General features: G+C 40.3%; 1 protein-coding gene across 2 annotated transcripts in view; it reads right to left on the bottom strand.

Annotated features, from left to right (window-relative positions):
• Nucleotides 1-1,878: 1,878 nt before the first annotated feature.
• Nucleotides 1,879-23,845, bottom strand: part of ercc8 (excision repair cross-complementation group 8) — a 68,683-nt gene continuing 46,716 nt past the window's right edge. For both annotated transcript variants that reach the window (XM_034170514.1, XM_034170513.1), the window contains exons 11-12: nt 3,101-3,196; nt 1,879-2,054 (exon numbers count right to left, since the gene is read on the bottom strand). In XM_034170514.1, the coding sequence (XP_034026405.1) occupies nt 1,992-2,054; nt 3,101-3,196 (159 nt within the window). In that variant the 3' untranslated portion in view covers nt 1,879-1,991. The remainder of the gene's footprint in view (nt 2,055-3,100; nt 3,197-23,845) is intronic.

Genomic DNA, 23,845 nt, shown 5'->3' on the forward strand with positions numbered 1-23,845 from the left:
GAGGTCTGAGAGCATGCCCTGCACATCTCCACATCCACCACACCACAGAATCACCCCTGCATCCAAATACCAGTCCATCATAATGCCTCAAATACAGCCAGGTATCTGCTGCATCCAGGTTAAACTTGAGTGTCCTCTTGGCCTTTACCAGTTGTTGTGGTCCTCCTGGTCTCCGGGGTCATGACAAAAATAAATAAATAAATCACATCACATCACATGGCCTAAATCCTGTAACTGATGTTCCCTCACAATGCAAGTGACACTCGCTGTCTGTGTCTCCTTGAGTAACCACTCATTTGACAAAATCATTCCAGCAGTAACCTAGGATTATCCAAAGAGACCTAACAGCAAATACACCCATTTGTCCCCACAGGTCACTAGTTAGCATCCAAGTCTCACAACCATACAGTAATACAGGAAACACCAGCACTCTACAGATTTGGAGGTTTATCTTCCTGCGTTATCAGTCTTACCAGACACCTCTGTCCAGTGACCTCTTGACTCTATAAACGAATGTCACAGAGTACTCATGTCTTGGCAGGGAGATATACTGCCTACAATGATGCCTTGTTTGTCTTTAAGTATAGCAGGCTGTGACTGTTTAAAAAAGGTAAATGCACAAATATAGATGAATGTAATTGTATCTTCATTAGTAGAAACACTTCCCGATGCCCATCAGGAGTAGGACAAAAACATTGCAATTATAAAGTTGGACTCTGAACTAGCTGTGCCTTTAAAAAAAAATATATATATATATATATATACATATATACAGTGTCAAACATTATTTTGTTCATCTTTACAAACTCAAATACGAGATCTATTAGAAAAGTATCCGACCTTTTTTTTTTTTTTTTTTGCAAAAACCTGATGGATTTGAATCAAGCGTGCTTGCATGAGCCAACCTTGAACCTTCGTGCGCATGCGTGAATTTTTCACGCCTGTCGATTGCGTCAGTTGCTGGCAAGCAGCATTTGTGTGAGGACGTGTAGTGCTCTCGGTGGTTTTTCATTGCAAGGAAAATGACGGAACAACTGGAGCAGCACTACTACATCAAATTTTGCCAGAAACTGGGCGACAGCCAGGTAGAAACCATTCGGAAGATTCAGACGGCTTTCGGTGACGATCCTATGGGCATCACACAGATTAAGGAGCGGTACAACCGGTTTAAAGACATCCGCACAACGGTGGAGAGCGAGCCACGCTCTGGTCGGCCATCAACATGCTGAAATGACCAGATCATTTCAAAGTGAACGCTGTGGTGATGTGGGACCGTCGTGTGACTATCCGAGAAATTGCGGAAGAGGTGGAGATCAGCACTTTTTCGGCACATTCCACTGTGACAGATTTGGCCATGAAAAGAGTGGCGGTGAAATTTGTGCCGAAGCTGCTGATGGCAGAGCAAAAGCCCCTCCATGTTGAAATCTCTCAGGACATGCTGGACTCCGAAAAATGATGCCCACCTCTTCCACAATTTCTCGGATAGTCACACGACTGAAAAGCCACCGAAAGCCATCTGAATCTTCTGAGTGGTTTCCACCTGGCTGTCACCCAGTTTCTGGCAAAATCTGATACAGTAGCGCTGCTCCAGTGGTTCCGTCATTTTCCTTGCAATGAAAATCCTCCGAGAGCACTACACACATCCTCACACAAAGGCTGCTTGCCAGCAAATGACGCAATTGACAGGCGTGAAAAATTCACGCATGCGCACGAAGGTTCAAGGTTGGCTCATGCAAGCAGGCTTAATTCAAATCCATCAGGTTTTTGCAAAAAAAAAAAAAAAAGGTCGGATACTTTTCTAACAGACCTCGTATTTCACAAAACATCTCTATTTCCTCCTTGTGTGCAACACTGTGATGAAACAACTGTGATTTTCCCAATCCTCATCCATCTTCATGGATGTCCAGGAACACGGGGTGTTTGACAAGTTAACGATGCATCGTCATTTGCATTTGTATCTGTGGTTTGTCCAGATATGCAAAGCACTGGCATTAATCTTCATCACTGCTCCATGTATCCTGAAACACAGTGTTGACAGACTGGCCAGTAGCACCCTGTAAGGAATGAAGACATTTTAATGACATATTTGTTATTCTCTTTCTTTAAATGGCTCTGGCACAATTACATTGTATGTAATATGCACAATTAACAACTATCTATGGTGTCCCAAATTATTTTAATCAAATTTAAAAAGAAATCTTAACAGGTAAAAACATGCCTGACAAAAATGTGTACAAGTGATGAAATTGAAAGTGATAAGTTAATTGGATAAATACAGTACTGTGCAAAGGTTTTAGGCATCCCAGAGTTATAATAAAAGCAGCAATTGATGCCCCTCCCCATTTCTCCATTTTTATTGGCATGTCAACAGAAAATCAGTTCCAACAAAACTGAACATGTGATGAATGTATTTCCATTCCATAATAATAATTTCGTTTCAAGTGCACTGGCCAACAGAATACCACACAAAAATACTTGCAAATGACCATGCAATATTAAAATAGTTGTAAAACACATTTTGCTCATATTTGAAGTTGCATTTTTGAGGCCCTACGACTAATATACACTGAAAAATTACACATAAATAGAACCCAAATTTCATATCAATTATCATTAAATTGAAATTCATCACACCTTTAACTTATTTATGAATATTTATCAGGTTTTCATAATTGGTGATGCTTTTATGATGCATTAAATGTGCATAAAACATATGCACAGTAAACAGTAATGTCTTACTTAAAGTTATTAAGATGTAGAAACAGACAGATGATTGTGTAACTAAGAAATTACCACGACAACATATAGTATGACATGAGAGGAATGGAGACTGTTCCGGTGCATATGTGTATCACTATGTACAGAGTAGCACCAATTTTACTTATGACAGTAGTCATAAGTAAAATTCCTCCCATGAGTCATAGCTCATCTATGATTTACTTTTTCACACAACAAACTTAGTCAATTAAAATGTTCCACAGTATGACTAAACACTGTTAAAACCAATACGCATGAGAACAATTTGTCTGTTAAGCCTGATTTAGAACAAACAAAACAAAACAGCCTCACATTCCATATTTTTTTCGACATACTTACACACCTTTTTCAAATCAGTGGTGTCTTCTTCCTCATGTGCGTCACGCACAACAGGAATCCAAGCCAGGATGTTACAGTCTTTACCTCCCGTATATAGCTCCTACATGGAGAAAAACAATGAAATATCATACCTGAGATTGAACAAATCAATCCAGAAAACAAAACATTTTACGATGTTTCTTCCTGAGCACTCAAACAATAACATTAGTATCAAATAACCGGGAGTAAAACTATGACTTAAGCTCAGTTCTGTTAATGGAACAGGTGTACTTATGGTTGAAATGTGCTTCCATTGCGCAGTGGGAACTTCAGTGTTATTGAATCACACAAAAGGAATCACAAAGATCCAAAAAAGGTTTCAAGACTACAAACCATTTCCGGGAGATCTCCAGAATGAAAACCTACTCAACTGCATTACTAAGTCCATTATGCATACAAACACAGGGCACAGGCCATTGACACTGCCTAATAAAAAAAGGGCGTGGATCGGTGATTTCCTGGCTTATGGAACATTTAAGGTCTCTCTCAGCATAAATGTTACTACCACTATTTTTATATAGAACAATGCAAACATTTATAGAATATTTTGAAACATTACTCACAAGCTGCTAAATATGCAATATTTATGTAGGGTCTTTTGGCTTCTCCACTTTTGTTCCCTGAAAATTTGAGAAAATCGTGACCTTGAACTGATTTGGGAGGGGGGCATCTTTACTGTCACTGTTCATAGACTGATACATAAGAAATTTAAGAATCCCTTTACTTTTGTACAATTTATTTTATTTTCTATTTCTTTCTATTAACTGTTTGTTTAATGTTTGTTATATCTTTTTAAATAAAGTTTTGAAAATAAAAACATTGTGGGAGATGCAAAAAAAGTGAGTAAAACCACCTTAAAAATATTTAGAAACACAAATAAACTTGATTCTTGGTTTGTTTATTCATTTTGCCAATAAAACTAGCCATCACTTATTAAAATAACTTCTCAAGGCCAGGGCTTCTCAAAGTCTGGGGACTATTTAATCATAGCGCAGCAAACAAGGTCAATAGGCTGAGAGACACACTCTCACAAGCGCCACTAGCTTAGCTTATGGCAAGCTAAAAGTGGATGCTCTCGTTTTGGCCGAACAACTTTCCAGTTTCAGGGGATTCTGTGTTAGTACGCGCCCATGGCTGACGTGATTGATGAATTCCTGCGCAAAAAGTAGTTCCCAGATAATTGTGATATATTCCTGTGAAATAATGAGTACATCTCTTCTAAATCAATTCTAAAACTTTCTACCAATAAAATTGTAAAGATAACTGAAGTTTTAAAAGTGGCCGTAATAAATATTTAAGAATCTTAAAGTTTATGAGCAACTTCACCTGTTATTGCACAAACACATTGTAAACATTGATACGATGGAGTTTGATGCAGAAGATTTCAGAATATGATCGGAATGGTTTGATTACCATTTACAGTTGGCGATGAAAGACTTGGGTGTGAACTCTGTGTTAAAGTCAGAACAAGAAGCTGCACTGAAAGAGATCCATCTGGGAAGAGACACATTCTGTGTGTTGTCGCTCCAACGAGAGTGGCACGCTGAGCAGGGTGGCGAAAGCAGTCCAGTGAGCTCAATCTGTTGGTGCGAGCTATCCCACAATTCCATAATAGCAGAGATGTCGGTCCAATGACAGCGGCACTCTGAGCAGGGTGACTGAGCGAGTCCAAGTGAGTAGGACTGTAGATAGCCCTCCGCTCAGTGCTTTACAGGCTGCAGCGGTCAGCAGAGGAGAGGGAGACCCCCTGCCACTCGGTGACAACAGAGACTTTCACTTTCAGTCGCCAAACATCAGAAAAGTCTCCGGTAACACCAGGAAAAGTAAATTTGTCGCTAGTCGCTTTTGAGAAAATAAGTCGTCAAGAGGGTTTGGAAAGTCGCCAGATTTAGCGAGAAAGTCGCCAAGTTGGCAACATTAAATGTAAACACACGCAACACAAACTAACCCGTGCACAGCCCTGTACAGAACCAAACATCCACTACCGAACGGTTCAACACAAATACATGTACCGTTACACCTTTAATAATTAGTGAATATTACTGGGTTGATTATGAATAATAAATGAATGAAGTTATATGGTACACAGACTCAACAATAACAAAAAACTGATACACAAGACAATTCCACAGTGATATGTGTGACCAAAAGGGGGTGAGCAGAAGCAAAGCTTATAAACGCCCACCCCTTATATACTTATATACATACATATATGCATACTCATTGCCAACCCCCAGAACAAGCCCCCTGGCGACAGTGGTAAGGAAAAACTCCCTCTGATGTATTGAGGAAGAAACCTCAAGCAGACCAGACTCTAAGGGGTTACCCTCTGCTTGGGCCATGCTACAAATACATTTAATCAATCAATCAATCAATTTTATTTATATAGCGCCAAATCACAACAAACAGTTGCCTCAAGGCGCTTTATATTGTAAGGCAAGGCCATACAATAATTACGTAAAAACCCCAACGGTCAAAACGACCCCCTGTGAGCAAGCACTTGGCAACAGTGGGAAGGAAAAACTCCCTTTTAACAGGAAGAAACCTCCAGCAGAACCAGGCTCAGGGAGGGGCAGTCTTCTGCTGGGACTGGTTGGGGCTGAGGGAGAGAACCAGGAAAAAGACATGCTGTGGAGGGGAGCAGAGATCAATCACTAATGATTAAATGCAGACTGGTGCATACAGAGCAAAAAGAGAAAGAAACACTCAGTGCATCATGGGAACCCCCCAGCAGTCTAAGTCTATAGCAGCATAACTAAGGGATGGTTCAGGGTCACCCGATCCAGCCCTAACTATAAGCTTTAGCAAAAAGGAAAGTTTTAAGTCTAATCTTAAAAGTAGAGAGGGTGTCTGTCTCCCTGATCTGAATTGGGAGCTGGTTCCAGAGGAGAGGAGCCTGAAAGCTGAAGGCTCTGCCTCCCATTCTACTCTTACAAACCCTAGGAACTACAACTAAGCCTGCAGTCTGAGAGCGAAGCGCTCTATTGGGGTGATATGGTACTATGACGTCCCTAAGATAAGATGGGACCTGATTATTCAAAACCTAAGTAAGAAGAAGAATTTTAAATTCTATTCTAGAATTAACAGGAAGCCAATGAAGAGAGGCCAATATGGGTGAGATATGCTCTCTCCTTCTAGTCCCCGTCAGTACTCTAGCTGCAGCATTTTGAATTAACTGAAGGCTTTTCAGGGAACTTTTAGGACAACCTGATAATAATGAATTACAATAGTCCAGCCTAGAGGAAATAAATGCATGAATTAGTTTTTCAGCATCACTCTGAGACAAGACCTTTCTAATTTTAGAGATATTGCGTAAATGCAAAAAAGCAGTCCTACATATTTGTTTAATATGCGCACTGAATGACATATCCTGATCAAAAATGACTCCAAGATTTCTCACAGTATTACTAGAGGTCAGGGTAATGCCATCCAGAGTAAGGATCTGGTTAGACACCATGTTTCTAAGATTTGTGGGGCCAAGTACAATAACTTCAGTTTTATCTGAGTTTAAAAGCAGGAAATTAGAGGTCATCCATGTCTTTGTCTGTAAGACAATCCTGCAGTTTAGCTAATTGGTGTGTGTCCTCTGGCTTCATGGATAGATAAAGCTGGGTATCATCTGCGTAACAATGAAAATTTAAGCAATGCCGTCTAATAATACTGCCTAAGGGAAGCATGTATAAAGTGAATAAAATTGGTCCTAGCACAGAACCTTGTGGAACTCCATAATTAACCTTAGTCTGTGAAGAAGATTCCCCATTTACATGAACAAATTGTAATCTATTAGATAAATATGATTCAAACCACCGCAGCGCAGTGCCTTTAATACCTATGGCATGCTCTAATCTCTGTAATAACATTTTATGGTCAACAGTATCAAAAACAGCACTGAAGTCTAACAGTACAAGCACAGAGATGAGTCCACTGTCTGAGGCCATAAGAAGATCATTTGTAACCTTCACTAATGCTGTTTCTGTACTATGATGAATTCTAAAACCTGACTGAAACTCTTCAAATAGACCATTCCTCTGCAGATGATCAGTTAGCTGTTTTACAACTACCCTTTCAAGAATTTTTGAGAGAAAAGGAAGGTTGGAGATTGGCCTATAATTAGCCAAGATAGCTGGGTCAAGTGATGGCTTTGTAAGTAATGGTTTAATTACTGCCACCTTAAAAGCCTGTGGTACATAGCCAATTAATAAAGATAGATTGATCATATTTAAGATCGAAGCATTAAATAATGGTAGGGCTTCCTTGAGCAGCCTGGTAGGAATGGGGTCTAATAGACATGTTGATGGTTTGGATGAAGTAACTAATGAAAATAACTCAGACAGAACAATCGGAGAGAAAGAGTCTAACCAAATACTGGCATCACTGAAAGCAGCCAAAGATAACGATACGTCTTTGGGATGGTTATGAGTAATTTCTTCTCTAATAGTTAAAATTTTATTAGCAAAGAAAGTCATGAAGTCATTACTAGTTAAAGTTAAAGGAATACTCGGCTCAATAGAGCTCTGACTCTTTGTCAGCCTGGCTACAGTGCTGAAAAGAAACCTGGGGTTGTTCTTATTTTCTTCAATTAGTGATGAGTAGTAAGATGTCCTAGCTTTACGGAGGGCTTTTTTTATAGAGCAACAGACTCTTTTTCCAGGCTAAGTGAAGATCTTCTAAATTAGTGAGACGCCATTTCCTCTCCAACTTACGGGTTATCTGCTTTAAGCCGCGAGTTTGTGAGTTATATCACGGAGTCAGGCACTTCTGATTTAAAGCTCTCTTTTTCAGAGGAGCTACAGCATCCAAAGTTGTCTTCAATGAGGATGTAAAACTATTGACGAGATACTACAACGCACCATTGTCGTGCGTTACCTGTGCTGTTCCATGGCCTGTCTGGTGGATTTTATTTTGTTTTTTAGCACTGTTGCCGTGCGTCACCTGTGCTGCTCCACAGCCTGTCTGGTGGATTTTTATTTTATTTTATTTTTTAGTACTCTTGCCCTGCGTTACCTGTGTTGGTTCATGGCCTGTCTGGTGGATTTTTATTTTATTTTCTAGCACTGCTGCCGTGCGTTGCCTGTGCTGCTCCACAGCCTGTCTGGTGGATTTTTATTTTATTTTATTTTTTAGTACTCTTGCCCTGTGTTACCTGTGCTGCTCCACAGCGTGTCTGGTGGATTTTTATTTTATTTTTTTCTTTAGCACCGTTGTCGTGCGTTACCTGTGCTGTTCCATGGCCTGTCTGGTGGATTTTTATTTTATTTTTTAGAACTGTTGCCGTGTGTTACCTGTGCTGTTCCATGGTCTGTCTGGTGGATTTTATTTTGTTTTTTAGCACTGTTGCCGTGCGTCACCTGTGCTGTTCCATGGTCTGTCTGGTGGATTTTATTTTGTTTTTTAGCACTGTTGCCGTGCGTCACCTGTGCTGCTCCACAGCCTGTCTGGTGGATTTTTATTTTATTTAATTTTTTAGTACTCTTGCCCTGCGTTACCTGTGTTGCTTCATGGCCTGTCTGGTGGATTTTTATTTTATTTTCTAGCACTGCTGCAGTGCGTTGCCTGTGCTGCTCCACAGCCTGTCTGGTGGATTTTTATTTTATTTTATTTTTTAGTACTCTTGCCCTGCGTTACCCGTGCTGCTCCACGGCCTGTCTGGTGGATTTTTATTTTATTTTGTTTTTTGGCGCTGTTGCCGTGCGTTATCTGTGCTGCTTCATGGTCTGTCTGGTGCCTTGACTGAAGCGCTCCTTCTGCTGAATCACCTCTAAATTATTTACACATTATTCACTTTGCGTGTTTTTAGGAATCCGCTAGGTTAGCGTAGCTACTAACTCTTAGCCGATTTAGCATGGCGGCTTCTCCTGTCTCTCCCGTACTTTTCTGCTCTGGGTGTGAAATGTTTAGTTATTCCTCGGCCTCCTTTAGCAGTAACGGTACTTGTAATAAGTGTAGCTTATTCGTAGCTTTGGAGGCCAGGCTGGGCGAATTGGAGACTCGGCTCCGCACCGTGGAAAATTCTACAATTAGCCAGGCCCTTGTAGTCGGTGCGGACCACGGTTGCTTAGCCGCCGTTTGTTCCCCTCTGGCAGATCCCGAGCAGCCGGGAAAGCAGGCTGACTGGGTGACTGTGAGGAGGAAGCGTAGCCCTAAACAGAAGCCCCGTGTACACCGTCAACCCATTCACATCTCTAACCGTTTTTCCCCACTCGACGATACACTCGCCGAGGATCAAACTCTGGTTATTGGCGACTCTGTTTTGAGAAATGTGAAGTTAGCGACACCAGCAACCATAGTCAATTGTCTTCCGGGGGCCAGAGCAGGCGACACTGAAGGAAATTTGAAATTGCTGGCTAAGGCTAAGCGTAAATTTGGTAAGATTGTAATTCACGTCGGCAGTAATGACACTCGGTTACGCCAATCGGAGGTCACTAAAATTAACATTAAATCGGTGTGTAACTTTGCAAAAACAATGTCGGACTCTGTTGTTTTCTCTGGGCCCCTCCCCAATCGGACCGGGAGTGACATGTTTAGCCGCATGTTCTCCTTGAATTGCTGGCTGTCTGAGTGGTGTCCAAAAAATGAGGTGGGCTTCATAGATAATTGGCAAAGCTTCTGGGGAAAACCTGGTCTTGTTAGGAGAGACGGCATCCATCCCACTTTGGATGGAGCAGCTCTCATTTCTAGAAATCTGGCCAATTTTCTTGGATCCTCCAAACTGTGACTGTCCAGCGTTGGGACCAGGAGGCAGAGCTGTGGTCTTATACACCTCTCTGCAGCTTCTCTCCCCCTGCCATCCCCTCATTACCCCATCCCTGTAGGGACGGTGCCTGCTCCCAGACCACCAATAACCAGCAAAAATCTATTTAAGCATAAAAATTCAAAAAGAAAAAATAATATAGCACCTTCAACTGTACCACAGACTAAAACAGTTAAATGTGGTCTATTAAACATTAGGTCTCTCTCTTCTAAGTCCCTGTTGGTAAATGATATAATAATTGATCAACGTATTGATTTATTCTGCCTAACAGAAACCTGGTTACAGCAGGATGAATATGTTAGTTTAAATGAGTCAACACCCCCGAGTCACACTAACTGTCAGAATGCTCGTAGCACGGGCCGAGGCGGAGGATTAGCAGCAATCTTCCATTCCAGCTTATTAATTAATCAAAAACCTAGACAGAGCTTTAATTCATTTGAAGGCTTGTCTCTTAGTCTTGTCCATCCAAATTGGAAGTCCCAAAAACCAGTTTTATTTATTATTATCTATCGTCCACCTGGTCGTTACTGTGAGTTTCTCTGTGAATTTTCAGACCTTTTGTCTGACTTAGTGCTTAGCTCAGATAAGATAATTATAGTGGGCGATTTTAACATCCACACAGATGCTGAGAATGACAGCCTCAACACTGCATTTAATCTATTATTAGACTCTATTGGCTTTGCTCAAAAAGTAAATGAGTCCACCCACCACTTTAATCATATCTTAGATCTTGTTCTGACTTATGGTATGGAATAGAAGACTTAACAGTATTCCCTGAAAACTCCCTTCTGTCTGATCACTTCTTAATAACATTTACATTTACCCTGATGGACTACCCTGCAGTGGGGAATAAGTTTCATTACACTAGAAGTCTCTCAGAAAGCGCTGTAACTAGGTTTAAGGATATGATTCCTTCTTTATGTTCTCTAATGTCATATACCAACACAGAGCAGAGTAGCTACCTAAACTCTGTAAGGGAGTTAGAGTATCTCGTCAATAGTTTACATCCTCATTGAAGACAACTTTGGATGCTGTAGCTCCTCTGAAAAAGAGAGCTTTAAATCAGAAGTGTCTGACTCCGTGGTATAACTCACAAACTTGTAGCTTAAAGCAGATAACCCGTAAGTTGGAGAGGAAATGGCGTCTCACTAATTTAGAAGATCTTCACTTAGCCTGGAAAAAGAGTTTGTTGCTCTATAAAAAAGCCCTCCGTAAAGCTAGGACCTCTTTTTACTCATCACTAATTGAAGAAAATAAGAACAACCCCAGGTTTCTTTTCAGCACTGTAGCCAGGCTGACAAAGAGTCAGAGCTCTATTGAGCTGAGTATTCCATTATCTTTAACTAGTAATGACTTCATGACTTTCTTTGCTAACAAAATTTTGACTATTAGAGAAAAATTACTCATAACCATCCCAAAGATGTATCGTTATCTTTGGCTGCTCTCAGTGATGCCGGTATTTGGTTAGACTCTTTCTCTCCGATTGTTCTGTCTGAGTTATTTTCATTAGTTACTTCATCCAAACCATCAACATGTTTATTAGACCCCATTCCTGCCAGGCTGCTCAAGGAAGCCCTACCATTATTTAATGCTTCAATCTTAAATATGATCAATCTATCTTTGTTAGTTGGCTATGTACCACAGGCTTTTAAGGTGGCAGTAATTAAACCATTACTTAAAAAGCCATCACTTGACCCAGCTATCTTAGCTAATTATAGGCCAATCTCCAACCTTCCGTTTCACTCAAAGATTCTTGAGAGGGTAGTTGTAAAACAGCTAACTGATCATCTGCAGAGGAATGGTCTATTTGAAGAGTTTCAGTCAGGTTTTAGAATTCATCATAGTACAGAAACAGCATTAGTGAAGGTTACAAATGATTTTGTTATGGCTTCGGACAGTGGACTCATCTCTGTGCTTGTTCTGTTGGACCTCAGTGCTGCTTTTGATACTGTTGACCATAAAATTTTATTACAGAGATTAGAGCATGTCATAGGTATTAAAGGCACTGCGCTGCGGTGGTTTGAATCATATTTGTCTAATAGATTACAGTTTGTTCATGTAAATGGGGAATCTTCTTCACAGACTAAAGTTAATTATGGAGTTCCACAAGGTTCTGTGCTAGGACCAATTTTATTCACTTTATACATGCTTCCCTTAGGCAGTATTATTAGACGGTATTGCTTAAGTTTTCATTGTTACGCAGATGATACCCAGCTTTATCTATCCATGAAGCCAGAGGACACACACCAATTAGCTAAACTGCAGGATTGTCTTACAGACATAAAGACATGGATGACCTCTAATTTCCTGCTTTTAAACTCAGATAAAACTGAAGTTATTGTACTTGGCCCCACAAATCTTAGAAACATGGTGTCTAACCAGATCCTTACTCTGGATGGCATTACCCTGACCTCTAGTAATACTGTGAGAAATCTTGGAGTCATTTTTGATCAGGATATGTCATTCAAGGCGCATATTAAACAAATATGTAGGACTGCCTTTTTGCATTTATGCAATATCTCTAAAATCAGAAAGGTCTTGTCTCAGAGTGATGCTGAAAAACTAATTCATGCATTTATTTCCTCTAGGCTGGACTATTGTAATTCATTATTATCAGGTTGTCCTAAAAGTTCCCTAAAAAGCCTTCAGTTAATTCAAAATGCTGCAGCTAGAGTACTGACGGGGACTAGCAGGAGAGAGCATATCTCACCCGTGTTGGCCTCTCTTCATTGGCTTCCTGTTAATTCTAGAATAGAATTTAAAATTCTTCTTCTTACTTATAAGGTTTTGAATAATCAGGTCCCATCTTATCTTAGGGACCTCGTAGTACCATATTACCCCATTAGAGCGCTTCGCTCTCAGACTGCAGGCTTACTCATAGTTCCTAGGGTTTGCAAGAGTAGAATGGGAGGCAGAGCCTTCAGCTTTCAGGCTCGTCTCCTGTGGAACCAGCTCCCAATTCAGATCAGGGAGACAGATACCCTCTCTACTTTTAAGATTAGGCTTAAAACTTTCCTTTTTGCTAAGGCTTATAGTTAGGGCTGGATCAGGTGACCCTGGACCATCCCTTGGTTATGCTGCTTTAGACGTAGACTGTGGGGGGGTTCCCATGATGCACTGTTTCTTTCTCTTATTGCTTTGTATGCATCACTCTGCATTTAATCATAGTGATCGATCTCTGCCCCCCTCCACAGCATGTCTTTTTCCTGGTTCTCTCCCTCAGCCCCAACCAGTCTCAGCAGAAGACTGCCCCTCCCTGAGCCTGGTTCTGCTGGAGGTTTCTTCCTGTTAAAGGGGAGTTTTTCCTTCCCACTGTAGCCAAGTGCTTGCTCACAGGGGGTCGTTTTGACCGTTGGGGTTTTTCATAATTATTGTATGGCCTTGCCTTACAATATAGAGCGCCTTGGGGCAACTGTCTGTTGTGATCTGGCGCTATATAAAAAAAAAAGTTGATTGATTGATACTCTATCTCACTTACAGAGTTTAGGTAGCTACTCTGCACTGTGTTGGTATATGGCATTAGAGAACATAAAGAAGGAATCATATCCTTAAACCTAGTTACAGCGCTTTCTGAAAGACTTCTAGTGTAATGAAACTTATTCCCCACTGCTGGGTAGTCCATCAGAGTAAATGTAAAGGTTATTAAGAAATGATCAGACAGAAGGGAGTTTTCAGGGAATACTGTTAAGTCTTCTATTTCCATACCATAAGTCAGAGCAAGATCTAAGATAAGATTCAAGTGGTGGGTGGACTCATTTACATTTTGAGCAAAGCCAATTGAGTCTAATAATAGATTAAATGCAGTGTTGAGGCTGTCATTCTCAGCATCTGTGTGGATGTTAAAATCGCCCACTATAATTATCTTATCTGAGCTAAGCACTAAGTCAGACAAAAGGTCTGAAAATTCACAGAGAAACTCACAGTAACGACCAGGTGGACAATAGATAATAACAAATAAAACTGGTTTTTTGGGACTTCCAATTTGGATGGACAAGACTAAGAGTCAAGCTTTCAAATGAATTAAAGCTCTGTCTGGGTTTTTGATTAATAAATAAGCTGGAATGGAAGATTGCTGCTAATCCTCCGCCTCGGCCCGTGCTACGAGCATTCTGGCAGTTAGTGTGACTCGGGGTGTGTTGACTCATTTAAACTAACATATTCATCCTGCTGTAACCAGGTTTCTGTAAGGCAGAATAAATCAATATGTTGATCAATTATTATATCATTACTAACAGGGACTTAGAAGAGAGAGACCTAATGTTTAATAGACCACATTTAACTGTTTTAGTCTGTGGTGCAGTTGAAGGTGCTATATTATTTTTTTTTTAATTTTTATGCATAAATAGATTTTTACTGGTTATTGGTGGTCGGGGAGAGGGCACCGTCTCTACGGGGATGGGGTAATGAGGGGATGGCAGGGGGGAGAGAAGCTGCAGAGAGGTGTGTAAGACTACAACTCTGCTTCCTGGTCCCAACCCTGGATAGTCACGGTTTGGAGGATTTAAGAAAATTGGCCAGATTTCTAGAAATGAGAGCTGCTCCATCCAAAGTGGGATGGATGCCGTCTCTCCTAACAAGACCAGGTTTTCCCCAGAAGCTTTGCCAATTATCTATGAAGCCCACCTCATTTTTTGGACACCACTCAGACAGCCAGCAATTCAAGGAGAACATGCGGCTAAACATGTCACTCCCGGTCCGATTGGGGAGGGGCCCAGAGAAAACTACAGAGTCCGACATTGTTTTTGCAAAGTTACACACCGATTCAATGTTAATTTTAGTGACCTCCGATTGGCGTAACCGGGTGTCATTACTGCCGACGTGAATTACAATCTTACCAAATTTACGCTTAGCCTTAGCCAGCAGTTTCGAATTTCCTTCAATGTCGCCTGCTCTGGCCCCAGGAAAACATTTGACTATGGTTGCTGGTGTCGCTAACTTCACATTTCTCAAAACAGAGTCGCCAATAACCAGAGTTTGATCCTCGGCGGGTGTGTCGCCGAGTGGGGAAAAACGGTTAGAAATGTGAACGGGTTGGTGGTGTACACGGGGCTTCTGTTTAGGGCTACGCTTCCTCCTCACAGTCACCCAGTCGGCCTGCTTTCCCGGCTGCTCGGGATCTGCCAGAGGGAAACTAACGGCGGCTAAGTTACCTTGGTCCGCACCGACTACAGGGGCCTGGCTAGCTGTAGAATTTTCCACGGTGCGGAGCCGAGTCTCCAATTCGCCCAGCCTGGCCTCCAAAGCTACGAATAAGCTACACTTATTACAAGTACCATTACTGCTAAAGGAGGCCGAGGAATAACTAAACATTTCACACCCATAGCAGAAAGTGCGGGAGAGACAGGAGAAGCCGCCATGCTAAACCGGCTAAGAGCTAGTAGCTGCGATAAGCTAGCGGATTCCTAAAAACACAAAAAGTGAATAATGTGTAAATAATTTTGAGGTGATTCAGCAGAGGGAGTGCTTTAGTTAAGGCACGTGAAGATTACACTGTGAAACAAATCGTTATCTAGGTAACTAGATCAATCTAACTGCGCAGATTAAACAGCTAACATATACAGCAAAACACCGCTGTGCTCCGGAACAGGAAGTGATACAATACCGCAGTGAGAGCCAACCACCAGTAGAGGCAAGCAAGCAAAGACAACAATTTAACACAACACAAACTCAAGTCCCATCATCATAAACATCTCTAGTGTAGATCCATACATATATACACTTACCAATATATACCTACACATACATACATACCTACATACATATGCAATGCATGTGATTTTATACTACATATTTACAAGATAGAAAAACAAAGTGCACACAACTAAACAATGATCACCAAAACAGCCTAACCCTCTACACCCTTCCTCCTCCCTATACCTAGGAAAAACCATGTACCTATACCGTTGCTTAAACTGGTTCATGCTTGGACATTGCTTGAGCTCCACCCTCACATTCCACATAATAAATAAAAGCGGACACAATACAGAATCCCACGGTTAAATAAAAAAAAAAAAAAAGGCACTCACAGGATTCAAACCTGTAAGCTGTGATTACCAGACAGAAACTTTACCACTGCGCTACAATCACTGTCTTGTTACAGGAGCGTGAAATGGCTAATATCAATAAGTAGATAAACTTAAAAAAAGGAAAAAAAAAAAACTCCATGATACCTGACCAAACGGCAACTGTTATGGTGTATTTCTGCTGATACGTGCCTGAAAGTGGCGTATTTGTCGCACTGTTGGCGCCGCTCACAGGACACGCGTGTCCTTCCAGACAGATGCGACATTCAGATCACCTACTGCGTGTCCATGTGATCTGACTGTCCATTCCTGCTGGAACAGCTTGTCAATGTACATGCTCTCCAGCCAATTGCAAAAATATGGTATTAGAGGACTGGCCCTTGACTGGATAGCTAGCTATTTACCTAACAGGTATCAGTGTGTCCATTTTGGGGGGATAAATTCTGAATTGTTGAGGATTACATGTGGGGTGCCGCAGGGTTCAGTGCTTGGGCCGTTACTGTTTCTGTTGTATATTAATGATTAGGGTTGGGTATAGATAGTTCTTTTCGAGTATCGTTAAGAAATGATTCGATCCACCGATATCAATAGCCTTTTTGCTTAACGATTCCCTTATCAGTCCTTCAGAGCAGCCGTTGTTTTTGAGTGTGTTTGTTGGGAAAATGATCATTCCTCTACGTCAATTGCAGACCCTGCAGAGGGTCTGTAATCAACCGTTTCTGCAGTGCAATTCCAGTTTGAAGCGTGAATCAATGAAGCAATGCTTCGATCCAATGGCTTGTTGGTTCTTTGATTCACTGTTCTTCAGAAGCGGTAAGTCTGCTTTTTAACCCCTCTCAAAGCCATTAAAATATTGTGAGTCACTTTTGTGTGGATTAAAGTCACTAACTGGGACTCTTGTCTTGTTGCAGTCAAGAAACGAGAATCGTCCTCTGTTCCGTTGGCACAGCTCCAAACGCTGCGCAGCTCTCTGCCGAGACAGAGTCTGCTCGGAATTAATAACTTCCAAACGAATTGCTGCTTTAAATAAAATGACACCTCTTTACAAACGTTGCAATATAGACAATAAACTACAATCGACTAAAACGTTTTTTCCTCCCAAAATGAGACGTCCTGCATAAGTGAAGCACAGCCAGTTGCAAGAGCTCAGCTCAGATGTATGGAAAGACATTCAAGCCAGTAACGTCTGAAAGGAAATGCTTTTGACAAAAACTACAGATTTTATTTCTGTTTATGTCCAGAGGTCAAGGATCCACCATGTAGAGTTTATGTCCAGAGTTTAAGGATCCAGTAACCAATTTCATATTTATTTACTTTAAGACTCAACAAAATGCTGTTCAATTTCAATTTAATCAGCTTATAAAGTGCCAAATCACAACAAAAGCTGTCTCAAGGCACCGCACACAGAACAGTTCAACATAAAAAATTAAAATAAATAAATAAAAATTAAAAAAAATTCAAATACATAATTAAAAACAGAAGTAAAAGAATAAAACAGATAACAAAATAAAACTATTCATAACAAAGAGAATAAAAATAGGTTTTATGTCTTGATTTAAAAATGTCCATGGACTCCATGGATGAATATGTTAGTTTAAATGAGTCAACACCCCCGAGTCACACTAACTGTCAGAATGCTCGTAGCACGGGCCGGGGCGGAGGATTAGCAGCAATCTTCCATTCCAGCTTATTAATTAATCAAAAACCTAGACAGAGCTTAATTCATTTGAAAGCTTGTCTCTTAGTCTTGTCCATCCAAATTGGAAGTCCCAAAAACCAGTTTTATTTGTTATTATCTATCGTCCACCTGGTCGTTACTGTGAGTTTCTCTGTGAATTTTCAGACCTTTTGTCTGACTTAGTGCTTAGCTCAGATAAGATAATTATAGTGGGCGATTTTAACATCCACACAGATGCTGAGAATGACAGCCTCAACACTGCATTTAATCTATTATTAGACTCTATCGGCTTTGCTCAAAAAGTAAATGAGTCCACCCACCACTTTAATCATATTTTAGATCTTGTTCTGACTTATGGTATGGAAATAGAAGACTTAACAGTATTCCCTGAAAACTCCCTTTTGTCTGATCATTTTTTAATAACATTTACATTTACCCTGATGGACTACCCTGCAGTGGGGAATAAGTTTCATTACACTAGAAGTCTTTCAGAAAGCGCTGTAACTAGGTTTAAGGATATGATTCCTTCTTTATGTTCTCTAATGTCATATACCAACACAGAGCAGAGTAGCTACCTAAACTCTGTAAGGGAGTTAGAGTATCTTGTCAATAGTTTTACATCCTCATTGAAGACAACTTTGGATGCTGTAGCTCCTCTGAAAAAGAGAGCTTTAAATCAGAAGTGTCTGACTCCGTGGTATAACTCACAAACTCGTAGCTTAAAGCAGATAACCCGTAAGTTGGAGAGGAAATGGCGTCTCACTAATTTAGAAGATCTTCACTTAGCCTGGAAAAAGAGTTTGTTGCTCTATAAGAAAGCCCTTCGTGAAGCTAGGACATCTTTCTACTCATCACTAATTGAAGAAAATAAGAACAACCCCAGGTTTCTTTTCAGCACTGTAGCCAGGCTGACAAAGAGTCAGAGCTCTATTGAGCTGAGTATTCCATTAACTTTAACTAGTAATGACTTCATGACTTTCTTTGCTAACAAAATTTTGACTATTAGAGAAAAAATTACTCATAACCATCCCAAAGATGTATCGTTATCTTGGCTGCTTTCAGTGATGCCGGTATTTGGTTAGACTCTTTCTCTCCGATTGTTCTGTCTGAGTTATTTTCATTAGTTACTTCATCCAAACCATCAACATGCTTATTAGACCCCATTCCTGCCAGGCTGCTCAAGGAAGTCCTACCATTATTTAATGCTTCAATCTAAATATGATCAATCTATCTTTGTTAGTTGGTTATGTACCACAGGCCTTTAAGGTGGCAGTAATTAAACCATTACTTAAAAAGCCATCACTTGACCCAGCTATCTTAGCTAATTATAGGCCAATCTCCAACCTTCCTTTTCTCTCAAAGATTCTTGAGAGGGTAGTTGTAAAACAGCTAACTGATCACCTGCAGAGGAATGGTCTATTTGAAGAGTTTCAGTCAGGTTTTAGAATTCATCATAGTACAGAAACAGCATTAGTGAAGGTTACAAATGATCTTCTTATGGCTTCGGACAGTGGACTTATCTCTGTGCTGTTCTGTTGGACCTCAGTGCTGCTTTTGATACTGTTGACCATAAAATTTTATTACAGAGATTAGAGCATGTCATAGGTATTAAAGGCATTGCGCTGCGGTGGTTTGAATCATATTTGTCTAATAGATTACAGTTTGTTCATGTAAATGGGGAATCTTCTTCACAGACTAAAGTTAATTATGGAGTTCCACAAGGTTCTGTGCTAGGACCAATTTTATTCACTTTATACATGCTTCCCTTGGGCAGTATTATTAGACGGTATTGCTTAAATTTTCATTGTTACGCAGATGATACCCAGCTTTATCTATCCATGAAGCCAGAGGATATGCACCAATTAGCTAAACTGCAGGATTGTCTTACAGACATAAAGACATGGATGACCTCTAATTTCCTGCTTTTAAACTCAGATAAAACTGAAGTTATGTACTTGGCCCCACAAATCTTAGAAGCATGGTGTCTAACCAGATCGTTACTCTGGATGGCATTTCCCTGATCTCTAGTAATACTGTGAGAAATCTTGGAGTTATTTTTGATCAGGATATGTCATTCAAAGCGCATATTAAACAAATATGTAGGACTGCCTTTTTGCATTTACGCAATATCTCTAAAATCAGAAAAGTCTTGTCTCAGAGTGATGCTGAAAACTAATTCATGCATTTGTTTCCTCTAGGCTGGACTATTGTATTCATTATTATCAGGTTGTCCTAAAAGTTCCCTAAAAAGCCTTCAGTTGGTTCAGAATGCTGCAGCTAGAGTACTGACGGGGACTAGCAGGAGAGAGCATATCTCACCCGTGTTGGCCTCCCTTCATTGGCTTCCTGTTAATGCTAGAATAGAATTTAAAATTCTTCTTCTTACTTATAAGGTTTTGAATAATCAGGTCCCATCTTATCTTAGGGACCTCATAGTACCATATTACCCCATTAGAGCGCTTCGCTCTCAGACTGCGGGCTTACTTGTAGTTCCTAGGGTTTGTAAGAGTAGAATGGGAGGCAGAGCCTTCAGCTTTCAGGCTCCTCTCCTGTGGAACCAGCTCCCAATTCAGATCAGGGAGATAGATACCCTCTCTACTTTTAAGATTAGGCTTAAAACTTTTCTTTTCGCTAAGGCTTATAGTTAGGGCTGGATCGGGTGACCCTGGACCATCCCTTGGTTATGTTGCTTTAGACGTAGACTGTGTTTCATAATTATTGTATGGCCTTGCCTTGCAATGTGGAGCGCCTTGGGGCAACTGTTTGTTGTGATTTGGCGCTATACAAGAAAAAAGTTGATTGATTGATTGATTGACTCCGACTGCCTCATGATCGCAGGAAGATGGTTCCACAGAGCGGGTGCATGATAAGAAAAAGCTCTTTGACCCGCTAACATAGAAAACCTGTAAAGCCTACTTTTAGTACACAAAAAATTCACAAGAGAACTCAGAACTCAAAAGAAGTTTATTGCCATTGCCAATAAACAGGATTCACAGACTAGGAATTTGCTTTGGTATAATGGTGCAACATTAAACATTAAATGATATAGGTTTGGTTTCCAAGTCTGTGATATGTATTTTGTTTGCTGATGATATGACTGTTTGGTAGTGGGGATCATTTAGGACAGCCCCTGGACATGATGGAGAGGGAACTACAAAAATTTAAATACTGGTTTGATTCAAATAAATTATTGCTTCATTTGGGTAAAACAATATTCGGAAATAAGCCCAGGAACTTAAGTAGAAACTTATTACTGAATGATGCTGAAACTGAAATAGTAATCGAAACCAAGTTTCTTGGAGTTTTTAATCAAAGACAAATGAAGTTGGAAAACTCATATAAATTTTGTGAAATCGAAAATCTCCAAAGTCCTGTACAAAGCATGATACTTCTCGCAGCATTAATTGGTTATGCTGCATCATTGCTTGCCCCATACATGACCTACTGCACTGCACCTACTGCAAGTTTGGGGAGACACATATAAAACAAATACAAACCCATTATGTTACAAAAGAAAGCTATAAGAGTTATAAGTTAAAAAACATATCATGAACTAACAAAGCCACTGTTTGCTTGTTTACACATTTTGAAATTTTGGGACTTGGTTGATTATATTACGATACAGACCATTAGTTTACTGATTAATATATGTTGTCTCTGCTTGTCTTTGTTGCTATGAGTGTACATATATGTGTATATTGCAAGGGGTGAAAGGGGTGGGCGTTTATAAGCTTTTGCTTCAGCCTACACCCTTTTGACCACACAAAACTGGGAAATTGTTCATGAGTTTTTGTTTTCTTTTGTTTTATGAGATTCTTTTGTTAAGTATGTGTGTGTACTCACCAAATAAAAATTCATTCAAATACATTCAAAAGTGATATAGAACCCCAATTCCAATGAAGTTGGGACGTTATGTGAAATGTAAATAAAAACAGAATGCAATGATTAGCAAATCCTCTTCAACCTATATTCAATTGAATACACCAAGTTCAAAGTGATAGACTTTTATGTTTTGTGCAAATATTTATTTTGAAATGGATGCCTGCAACACGTTTCAAAAAAGCTGGGACAGGGGCAACAAAAGACTGGGAAAGTTGATGAATGCTCAAAGAACACCTGTTTGGAACATTCCACAGGTGAACAGGTTAATTGGAAACAGGCGAGTATCATGATTGGGTATAAAAGGAGCATCCCCAAAAGGCTCAGCCGTTCACAAACAAAGATGGGGAGAGAATCACCACTTTGTGAACAACTGCGTGAAAAAATAGTCCAACAGTTTTGTTTCTCAACGTTAAACTGCAAGGAATTTAGGGATTTCATCATCTACATAATATAATCCATAATATAATCAGAAGATTCTGATTATAAGAATAATAAAGAATAATAATCTGATTATAAGAATCTGGAGAAATTTCTACACGTAAGCTGCAAGGCCGAAAAGCAACACTGAATGCCCGTGGCCTTCAATCTCTCAGGCGGCACTGCATTACAAATCAACATCATTGTGTAAAGGATCTTGCTGCGTGGGCTCAGGAACACTTCAGAAAACCACTGTCAGTTAACACAGTTCGTCACTACATCTACAAGTGCAAGTTAAAACTCTACCATGCAAAGCGAAAGCCATACATCAACAACATCCAGAAACGCCGCTGCATTCTCTGGGCCCGAGTTCATATGAAATGTACAGACGCAAAGTGGAAAAGTGTGCTGTGGTCTGATGAGTCCACATTTCAAATTGTTTTTGGAAATCATGGACGTTGTGTCCTCTGGAAAAAAAGAGGAAAAAGACCATCCAGATTGTTACCAGCGCAAAGTTCAAAATCCAGCATCTGTGATGGTATGGGGGTGTGTTAGTGCCCATGGCATGGGCAACTTACACATCTGTGATGTCACCATCAATGCTGAAAGGTACATTCAGGTTTGGGAGCAACACATGCTGCCATCCAAGCAACGTCTTTTTCAGGGATGTCCCTGCTTATTTCAGCAAGACAATGCCAAGCCACATTCTGCACGTGTTATAACAGCATGGCTTCATAGTAAAAGGGTGCGGGTACTACAGACTGGTCTGCCTGCACTCCAGACCTGTCACCTTTTGAAAATGTGTGGCGCATTATGAAGCTCAAAATACAACAACAGACACCCCGGACTGTTGAACAACTAACATTGTACAGTCGTGTTCAGAATAATAGTAGTGCCATGTGACTAAAAAGATTAATCCAGGTTTTGAATATATTTCTTATTGTTACATGGGAAACAAGGTACCAGTAGATTCAGTATATTCTCACAAATCCAACAAGACCAAGCATTCATGATATGCACACTCTTAAGGCTATGAAATTGGGCTATTAGTAAAAAAAAAAAAAGTAGAAAAGGGGGTGTACACAATAATAGTAGTGTGGCATTCAGTTAGTGAGTTTGTCAATTTTGTGGTGACTGCTGTTGCTGACAGCAACATCTGCTGTTGACGCTACAAACTCAAAACTATTATGTTCAAACTGCTTTTTTTAGCAATCCTGTGAATCACTAAACTAGTATTTAGTTATATAACCACAGTTTTTCATGATTTCTTCACATCTGCGAGGCATTAATTTTGTTGGTTTGGAACCAAGATTTTGCTCGTTTACTAGTGTGCTTGGGGGCATCGTCTTGTTGAAACACCCATTTCAAGGGCATGTCCTCTTCAGCATAAGCCAACATGACCTCTTCAAGTATTTTGACATATCCAAACTGATCCATGATACCTGGACCCAAAAAGAACAATTTTACTCTCATCAGTCCACAAAATATTCCTCCATTTCTCTTTAGGCCAGTTGATGTGTTCTTTGGCAAATTGTAACCTCTTCTGCACATCTTTTATTTAACAGAGGGACTTTGCGGGGGGATTCTTACAAACAAATTAGCTTCACACAGGCATCTTCTAACTGTCACAGCACTTACAGGTAACTCCAGACTGTCTTTGTTCATCCTGGAGCTGATCAATGGGTGAGCCTTTGCCATTCTGGTTATTCTTCTATCAATTTTGATGGTTGTTTTCCATTTTCTTCCACACGTCTCTGGTTTGTTTGTCCATTTTAAAGCATTGGAGATCATTGCAGATGAACAGCCTATAATTTTTTTGCACCTGCGTATAAGTTTTCCCCTCTCCAATCAACTTTTTAATCAAACTATGCTGTTCTTCTGATCAATGTCTTGAACGTCCCATTTTCCTCAGGCTTTCAAACCTTTTGGTGCGGCTTATATTCAGGTGCAGCTGATCTC

This window comes from Thalassophryne amazonica, chromosome 5 (assembly GCF_902500255.1).
Source record: "Thalassophryne amazonica chromosome 5, fThaAma1.1, whole genome shotgun sequence".
NCBI classification, from domain to species: Eukaryota; Metazoa; Chordata; class Actinopteri; order Batrachoidiformes; family Batrachoididae; genus Thalassophryne; species Thalassophryne amazonica.